Source organism: Octopus sinensis, linkage group LG24, assembly GCF_006345805.1.
Source record: "Octopus sinensis linkage group LG24, ASM634580v1, whole genome shotgun sequence".
Lineage (NCBI taxonomy): Eukaryota > Metazoa > Mollusca > Cephalopoda > Octopoda > Octopodidae > Octopus > Octopus sinensis.
In genome coordinates, this window is record NC_043020.1 from 15,519,628 (window position 1) to 15,529,627 (window position 10,000).

General features: G+C 37.8%; 1 protein-coding gene across 1 annotated transcript in view; it reads right to left on the reverse strand.

Moving 5' to 3' along the window:
• Window positions 1–10,000, reverse strand: part of LOC115223849 (oxygen-dependent coproporphyrinogen-III oxidase) — a 484,483-nt gene that overhangs the window by 3,408 nt on the left and 471,075 nt on the right. The window contains exons 11-14 of the mRNA XM_036513000.1: window positions 6,046–6,171; window positions 5,251–5,362; window positions 2,065–2,144; window positions 1,016–1,095 (exon numbers count right to left, since the gene is read on the reverse strand). Coding sequence (XP_036368893.1) covers window positions 1,016–1,095; window positions 2,065–2,144; window positions 5,251–5,362; window positions 6,046–6,171 — 398 coding nt within the window. The remainder of the gene's footprint in view (window positions 1–1,015; window positions 1,096–2,064; window positions 2,145–5,250; window positions 5,363–6,045; window positions 6,172–10,000) is intronic.

The following is a 10,000-nucleotide window of genomic DNA, read 5'->3' on the forward strand; positions in this document are numbered from 1 at the left end:
TTGCCAGATTTAAATCCCATGGAATACTATGTACAGGAGAATCATCAACATTCTCACAAAAACATAACATCACAATGGATGCAGAGTTGCAATTGTTACTCAAATAACTAAAGGTATATTTCTTATTTCCAATATCATTTCATTTTTTATTGTTAATTGCAGCTATATTATCAGCTAGAATTGGTATGATAGAATATACAGATTTCACAGTAAATATATTAAAGATTTTATATCAATTAGAGTGGAAAAATGCTTCTCCAATACCCTAAAGAAAATCCTTGGATTAGTTATGCTAGAAGAATTACAAAAGTGGGGTTGAACCATGTCATATTTCTCCTCTTTTACTCTTTTACTTGTTTCACTCATTTGACTGTGGCCATGCTGGAGCACTGCCTTTAGTCGAGCAACTCGACCCCAGGACTTATTCTTTGTAAGCCCAGTACTTATTCTATCGGTCTCTTTTGCTGAACCGCTAAGTAACGGGGACATAAACACACCAGCATCGGTTGTCAAGCAATGCTAGGGGGACAAAAACACAGACACACAAAACAAACCACATATATATATATATATACATATATAACGACGGGCTTCTTTCAGTTTCCGTTCTACCAAATCCACTCACAAGGCTTTGGTTGGCCCGAGGCTCTAGTAGAAGACACTTGCCAAGGTGCCACGCAGTGGGACTGAACCCGGAACCATGTGGTTGGTAAACAAGCTACTTACCACACAGCCACTCCTATTTCTAACTATTTTTTTGTTACTGAGTGTCATTGTAAAATACTCATTCTCCTTTGGTAATAGGAAATGTGATGATTATCAAGCAAGTAGAACTTGTCATGTATTTTTATATTTCTGCTTTTGCTAGCTTGAGGACTATTTATTAGTAAGTCATCAAGATGAGAACTTCCAAAGGAAGTTTTACAGCTTAGCCCCTTCTGTGCCAGAAGGACACTAAAATAAAAATATAAAATGAAAACAGATCAGCTGAAATTGTGTTAAAAAAAGAACTTACCGTTCCATATATGAATATGATCTCTTGTAGTTTCGTTTGACAATTGGTTCATAAGAAGGCACAACAGCTTCAGCACAACTCTGTAATAAAAAAAAAACCCAAGGAATTTAGGAGGTTAACATTCTAAAGAGGGCACTGTATTGTTTCTGAGATGAATGGTTTAACCCTTTAGCGTTAACATATTCTAATGGTTTTATGTTCAAACAGGACAAATCTGGTCTCTCACTCCTTACCCTAGAATGTCATTCTACAAATAAGCAATCACATCATCAAAATCTTGAAGTTACAAGATAATGCATGATTAATTCAAATGGATGAGAATAATAAAGCATTATATTTAACGGTAAAAAAACGGCGGCGACAAAGACGATGACGACGGCTGCCGCCGCCGCCTGGTTTTCTATGGCTGGATGCCCTAGAAAAATATCAGTGAACAATAATAATATCTTACCACAAATGGGTCAGAATAAGTAAATGCTGGTCAACCTGGTACCGGTTTCGAAAATTAGCGCCAAATTGGCACCTGGCAGACTTTGGCTGATGAAAAATCAGGCGCCTATTTGGCGCTAAATTTCGAAACCAGTACCAGGTTGACCGGCATTTACTTGTTCTGACCCATTTGAGGTAAGATATTATTATTGTTCACTGATATTTTTTCCTATCTTGTCTGTAATGGATTTGTGAATATTCGGTGGTACATAAGTATCTTTTGACTTCTATCTTTAGCGATATAGGTACTCATGTAGTACCCTTGTGTATATATGTACATATCTAATATTGTATGTATATATTTTATATATATATATATATATATAGATATAAAATATATACATACAATATTAGATATATATTATATATATATATATGATGAAAAATAATGACGCAGGACTCTGTGGTTTGTAAGCAAGCTACATACCACACAGCCACTCCTACGCCTATGTAAACAACTTATCCAACTCCCCTGAAATTACTGGCCTTGTGTCAAAATTTGAAACCAATATAATGCAGAAGTCTTCTGATAGATAAATTAGAAAGACAGCCATGGTTACCTTAACAAAACTAAAGATCTCATCTGGGCTCCTGTCATTTAAATCGTCAAAGAATATTCCTCCAACACCTCGGCATTCACCTATGGAAAAGAAAATAACAAAATAAAATTTCATATCACATCATATTTATTTTATTTTATTAAGGCATAGACATGGCAATGTAGTATGAAGTTTGATTCTCAACCACATAGTTCTGGGTTCAGTCCCACTGCATGGCACCTGGGACAAGTATCTTTCGCTACAGCCCTGAGCCAACTGAAATCTTGTGAGTGGATTTGGTACATGGAAACTGAAGGCGCAGGAGTGGCTGTGTGGTAAGTAGCTTGTTTACCAACCACATGGTTCTGGGTTCAGTCCCACTGCGTGGCACCTTGGGCAAGTGTCTTCTACTATAGCCTTGGGCCAACCAAAGCCTTGTGAGTGGATTTGGTAGATGGAAACTGAAAGAAGCCCGTCGTATATATGTATATATATAATATATATATATATATATATATATATATATGTACACTACCGTCAGAAATTAATTAGCACCCTTGATTTGCTCTTCACTCAAGGTATTTGCTGTCACCTAGTGGCAATATCTCGAACTATTGCTTTATTGTGAGTTCACTGTTGCGCAGAACGATGACGTAACTTTGTTTGCAGAGCAGTTTGAGAGTCTACAGCCTATGATGTTGACATAGCAGTGCAACAACAACTTGGAGTGCGGATGCAGACAAATCTTCCTTTGTTTAATAGATATAGGTAGCGCCTCGCAAGGACCGAAATCACACCGTACTAAGTTTTCTCATCGCGTAAGACGTTTTAACAGCTCGTAGGTGTTAATTGATTTGTGTATTTGCAAGATTTTTTTTCCTCACAAATTTCTCCTACACTCTGCTTGATGATGTCACTTCCGGTTCACAAAACTTTCTGTTATACATCAAATAAGGTGAGAAATTCTGCTTTCTTTCTTTTTGTTTAATGAATAATAACTCATAGCAGTTTTGTTATAGCATAACATTATTCAAATGAATAATTTTAATGAAAATAACTGGTTTTTATCGTTCATTCCTAGATGGGCCCAAGACCTCGCATGATCTTGGAGAGACGGTACGAGGCTCTCTCGTGGCGTGGGAAGCTGTCGGAGGCTGCAATAGCCAGAAAACTTGGTGTAGCCAGGCGCACAATTCAGTGCTTATTAAGAAATACGAGGAAACCGGATCAGCAGCTGACAAAAAGGGTAGGGGACGGAAGAGGCTGACGACCCAGCGGGAGGACCGGATGCTGATCCGAAAGTTACTGTACAACCGAGGGCAACGAGCCAGCAACTGGCGGAGGAGATGCAAAAGATGACAGGGAAGCAGTTGTCTACAACTACCGTCAAGACCAGTTACTGGAAGCTGGTCTAAAATCCTGTAGGGGCCGCCCATAAACCATCCTTACAGCACCAAGGACATGGACTGTGCAGCAGTAGTGGACAGTGATGTTCACTGACGAGTCGCAATTCAGTCTCATCAGTGACAAGCCTGTCCATGTGCGACACCGCAGGGCTGAGCGCTTCAACAAAGACTGCATTGCTCCCACCATGAAGCATGGTGGGGGTGGTCTGATGGTGTGAGGGGCGTTCAGCTACAGTGGTGTTGGGCGGCTCTATGCCGTCGAAGGCAACATCAACGCAGCAAAGTACGTTGAGATAGTACGGGATACCTCTTTGGTGGCGAGGAGTACGTGCTCCAGCAGGACAACGTGCCTTCCCACACAGCCAAGCTTACAACCAGTTTCGTCAAGGACCATGGGGTGACGGTCATGGACTGGCCTGGCCAGTCACCTGACCTGAACCCTATTGAGAACCTCTGGAGTCGATTGGGTAGGGATTTGAATGTGCAGCAATACAGGAACCAACACAAGCTGTTTGGGGCACTTCTTGCTGCATGGAGGGCCATCCCTGCACAGTACCTGCAGGCACTCATAGACAGCATGCCGACCCGCGTAGCAGCAGCTGTCATTGCTGCCAAAGGGGAGCAAGGAGGAGCAACAAGATATTGACTAAATTTCACGATTAATAACAATTATGTGGTGTGCTGGGATATGTTTTAATAAATTTTGATTAATAAACGTGTTCGTTTCTGATAATAAGTTAATAAATAAGAAAATGTAAGAAAATGTAGAAATTTGAGAATGCTAATTAATTTCCGAAAGCCGATAATGTAGGTGTATGTGTGTGTGTGTGTGTTTGTCCCCCTAGCATTGCTTGACAACCGATGCTGGTGTGTTTACGTCCCCGTAACTTAGCGGATCGGCAAAAGAAACCGATAGAATAAGTACTGGGCTTACAAAGAATAAGTCCCGGGGTCGAGTTGCTCGATTAAAGGCTGTGCTCCAGCATGGCCGCAGTCAAATGACTGAAACAAGTAAAAGAGTAAAAGAGTAAAGAGTATGTTGTGTGTGTGTGTGTGTGTGTATTTTTATATGTTTCAGTCATTTTAACTGTGGCCATGCTGGGGCACTGCTTTGAAGTGTTTTAGTCAAACAAATCAAACCTAGCACTTATTTCTTAAGCCTACTACTTATTCTATTAGTTTCTTTTGCTGAAGTGCTAAGTTATGGGGATGTAAACACACCAATACAGGTTGTCAAGCAGTGACGGGGACACACACACACACACAAACACAGGCACAAATCCAAAGCCAACAGTGATATATAAACTGATGGGTGCAGGAGTGGCTATGTGGTAAGTAGATTGCTTACCAACCATATGGTTCCAGGTTCAGTCCCATTGCGTGACACCTTGGGCAAGTGTTTATAACTAAAGCCTCAGGCCGACCGAAGCCTTGTGAGTGGATTTGGTAGACAGAAAACTGAAAGAAGCATATGTGTGTGTGTGTGGTGTGTGTGTGTGTGTGTGTGTGTGTGTGTGTGTGTGTGTGTGTGTGTGTGTGTGTGTGTGTGTGTGTGTGTGTATACATTTGTGTGTCTGTGTTTGTTCCCCTGAGATCGATTGACAACTGATGCTGGTGTGTTTATGTCCCTGTAACTTAGCAGTTCAGCAAAAGTGACCGAGAAAATAAATACTAGGCTTACAAAGAACAAGTCCTGGGGTCGATTTGCTCGACTAAAAGCAGTGCTCCAGCATGGCTGCAGCAGTCAAATGACTGAAACCAATAAAAGAATGACGGAAAAAGAGAAGAGTTTTGTTCTTACCTCTGTGTGGAAGGAAGAAGTAATTATCACACCATTTCTTGAAGGTGGGGTAGTACGACTCACTGTGCTCGTCGCATGCAGCTTTTAAGGTCTTGTGAAAGTGGGAAACATCCTGGGATGAGTTAAACAGAAAAGAGAATTGGTGAAATAAACCAGGAAGATAAAGGAATAAGGACTTACTTCAGGAAATACAATGTAGAAGTGCTGGACAACAGACATAGTCATGGAATGTTAAATGATGATGATGATGGTGATGATGATGATGACACATGCATCACAACCATATGTGCGCGACATGGTGATCTCATATCAAGATTAACAGCACATTACCTTGCAGGTGGGGCCCAGATAGAATTTTCTTCTGGTCGAGTAGCCCATCCTGCTCAGAAGGTCCCTGAATAAGGGCAGTTTAAGGATTTTGAACAAAACACCCATGTTTCTAGAGTTGAATTATTAAAACCTCATATGGTTATGATGCTCTCCCACTACTTCTGCTCATGATCAGAGTCGCACATATCGTCAGCCCCTAAGGGACATGCTCAGCTGGTTAAGGTCAAACAACTGAGAAGCAAATCTGTGGTATTGAGCAGAATATTTGCTGTAGCCCATCTTTTATACCAAGACAAAACAATGTACATGATAACATTTTCAATGAGTTAAGATCAGAAGCCATGAGAGCTAGTACCTGGTGGTGATGACGATGGTGGTGGTGATGATGATGATGATGATGATGATACATATGTATTATATGCACATAGTTTAAAGTTGTAATTGACCAATATGATTTCCACTTACTTTCTTTTCCAGATACATAGGGGTGAGGTCAGTGCCTCCCCCAAACCACCAGTTGACTTTACCGTCCTCAGAAACAGTTTCAAAGTACCGGTAATTAAAGTGTATTGTAGGCACATGGGGATTGACCTACAAGCAAGAAATAGAATGTGTACGTGTGTGTGTATGTGTGTGTATATATATATATATATACCGGAGTAAACACATAAATGTGAAACAAGGTGGAAAAAAGAGTACTCAAATACCAGTGGTAGAGTAATAAATAAAGCTTAAAATTAAGTATACATATATATATATATTATATATATATATATATATTATATATATATATATATATATATATATATATATATATATATATATATATATATATGAGTTGAGTGTAGAAATTCGGGGTGAGTACTTGATAATTATAAGCACCAGTGTATAACGTTTGGTGGTGTTTGGTGGTGGAGTAAATTGATCAAAATAAAAATAAAAATAAAAACATGAGGCGAAGGATTCAGCGGTACATATGTTTCGGGCCTTTATTAGACAGATTCATAACAAATCATAATGTATGTCTGTGGCCTTCTTCAGCCGCGCACAACAGCTTCCACAAGGACATGTGTACTTCCGAAATTCTTGGTTGGGGATGCAAATCTTCTCGTTCCCGTACGACATAATGCGGCAGCAGCATCGAATTGAATCGTCCATCTCTTTCTTCTCTCAATGTAGCTACATTGAGAGAAGAAAGAGATGGACGATCAATTCGATGCTGCTGCCGCATTATGTCGTACGGGAACGAGAAGATTTGCATCCCCACCAGAAGTTCGGAAAGTAGTAGTAACACATGTCCTTGTGGAAGCTGTGCAGTGCGCGCCTGAAGAAGGCCACAGCATATATATATATATATGTATATATATATATATCTATATATATATATATATATAGATATATATATATATATATGTATTATATATATATATATATATGTATATATATATATATATATATGTATATATATATATATATTATATATGTATATATATATATATATATATATATGTATATATTATATATATATATATATATATATAGTATATCATATATATATATGTATATATATAATGTATATATATATATATATATATATATATATATATATTATATATATATATATACATATATGTGTGTGTGTGTGGAGGCGCAATGCCCAGTGGTTAGGGCAGTGGACTTGCGGTTATAGGATCGCGGTTTCGATTCCCAGATCGGGTGTTGTGAGTGTTTATTGAGTGAAAAGACCTAAAGCTCCACTAGGCTCCAGCAGGGAGTGATGGCGATCCTTGCTGTACTCTTTCACCGCAACTTTCTCTCACTTTTTCTTCTGTTGGCCTGCTCACTTAGCCAGCGGGGTGGCGTCATTTGAAGGCTAAAACAATACAAAGCGCATTGTGACCAGCGATGTGCAGCAACATCTGATAGCCTGGTCAGTCATGGTGATCATGGTGATATATATATATATAGAGAGAGAGAGAGAGAAAGAGAGAGAGAGAGAGCAAAACAAGAGAGGTGGCGAGCTGGCAGAATTGTTAGAATGCTGATAAAAATACTTAGCAGCATTTCATTTGTCTTCATGTTCCGAGTTCAAATTCTGCTGGGGTCTAATTTGCCTTCCATCCTTCTGGGGTCAATTAAATAAGTACCAGTTGAGTACTGTGGTCGATTTAATTGACTAGCTCCCTCACACTAAATTTCAGGATCATTATTATTATTAATATTATTTATTGTTCAAGCTAGTGAGCGGGCAGAATTGTTAGGACACCGGGAAAAATGCTTAAAGGCATTTCATCCATGTTCTGAGTTCAAATTTCATCTGAGGTCAGCTTTGCCCTCCAGCCTTTCAAGATCAATAAAATAGGTACCAGTTGAACACTGGGGTCATTTTAATTGACTAGTGCCCTCTCCCAAAAGCTTTAGGCCTTGTGCCTATAGTAGAAAGTATTATTATTACTGAGTGAGGACTGGCAATAATATTATTATTATTGAGTGAGAGAGCAGCACATGCCATCAAAGTGACACTGGGGAACAAATATACGAAGCCCAGTATACCCATCATGACTACCCGTCTGATAAGGGTACACCGGGCACATGCATCACAACCATATGTGCGTGACATGGTGATCTCATATCAAGATCAACAGCACATTACCTTGCAGGTGGGGCCCAGTTAGAATTTTCTTCTGGTCGAGTAGCCCATCCTGTACGAAAGGTCCCTGAATAAGGGCAGTTTAAGGATTTTGAACAAAACACAAATGTTTCTAGAGGTGAATGATTAAAACCTCAAAGAATTCCTCTCAACACATGGTCATGATGCTCTCCTCACAACTCTTGCTTGTGATCAGAGATGCACATAACGTCAGCAACTAAGGGACATGCTCAACTGGTTAAGGTCAAACAACTGACAAGCAAATCTGTGGTATTGAGCAGAATATTTGCTGTAGCCTATCTTTTATACCAAGACAAAACAATGTACATGATAACACTTCCAATCACTTAAGATCAGAAGCCATGAGAGCTCGTACCTGGTATTGCATCAGGGCAACTATTATTATTACTATTATTATTACTACTATTATTATTACTATTATTATTACTATTATTATTATTATTATTATTATTACTATTATTATTATTACTATTATTATTATTACTATTATTATACATTATATTATTACTATTATTATTATTATTACTATTATTATTATTATTACTATTATTATTATTATTACTATTATTATTATTACTATTATTATTATTACTATTATTATTATTACTATTATTATTACTATTATTATTATTACTATTATTATTATTATTACTATTATTATTATTATTATTATTATTACTATTATTATTTTATTATACTACTATATTATATTATTACTATTATTATTATTACTATTATTATTATTACTATTATTATTATTATTACTATTATTATTATTATTATTACTATTATTATTATTACTATTATTATTATTACTATTATTATTATTATTACTATTATTATTATTATTACTATTATTATTATTACTATTATTATTATTATTATTCTATGTTTGACTTTTGCTTTATATTTGTACAAGTTGGCTCCAAGTCTCACCCAGAGACCTCAAGAGACAACAGGGTTGGAAGTTCATGTTGTTGTTATGCCTAGTGTGCCATATATTTGGGGGGTGGGGATGTTGTACTAATGAATGTCTAAAAAAAAAAAGTTTTTTTTTTTTTTTTTTAAAACCGAAAATTATGGTTGTTTTAAACCTTGAGGTTACATAGAGAGTATTTTGCGTAGGATATGAGCAGTTCCCATGAGCACTATCTTTTGAACTTCTGCCATTTTTGGGTTCCTGGTATCTGAGTTAGGTAGCTATCAGCCCCTTTTGCTATCATTCCCAGGGCACCTATGACAACAGGTATTGTTTTAGTCTTCAGCTTCCACATTTTGCTGATTTCTATTTCAAGATCTTATATTGCTCATTTTTTGGGTTTTAGGTCCTGACAGATACGTTTATATCGATTGGGACAGTCATATCAATGAGGAGGCATGTTCTTTGTTTGAAGTCTTTCAATATGATGTCTGGCCTATTTGCATCTATCTTCCTGTCAGTTTGAATGGTGAAGTTCCAAGGAGTGAGATGTGGTCATTTTCAAGCACTGGGGGTGGTTTGTGTTCCCACCAGTTTTTTCATGGGGCAAATCCAGGTTTTTACAGATTACCCAGTGAATATATTGTGCAGCTCTATCGTGCCTGTTGAGATACTCTGTAGGCGATAGAAGACTGCACTTGGAGACCACATGGTCAATGGTTTCATTTTGTTGCTTGCATACACGACACGTTGGACTGCTTCTGATCTTAATATGTTGGCCTGGTAGTTTCTTGTTGGTAGGCATTGATCTTGAGCTGCTATGATATAAC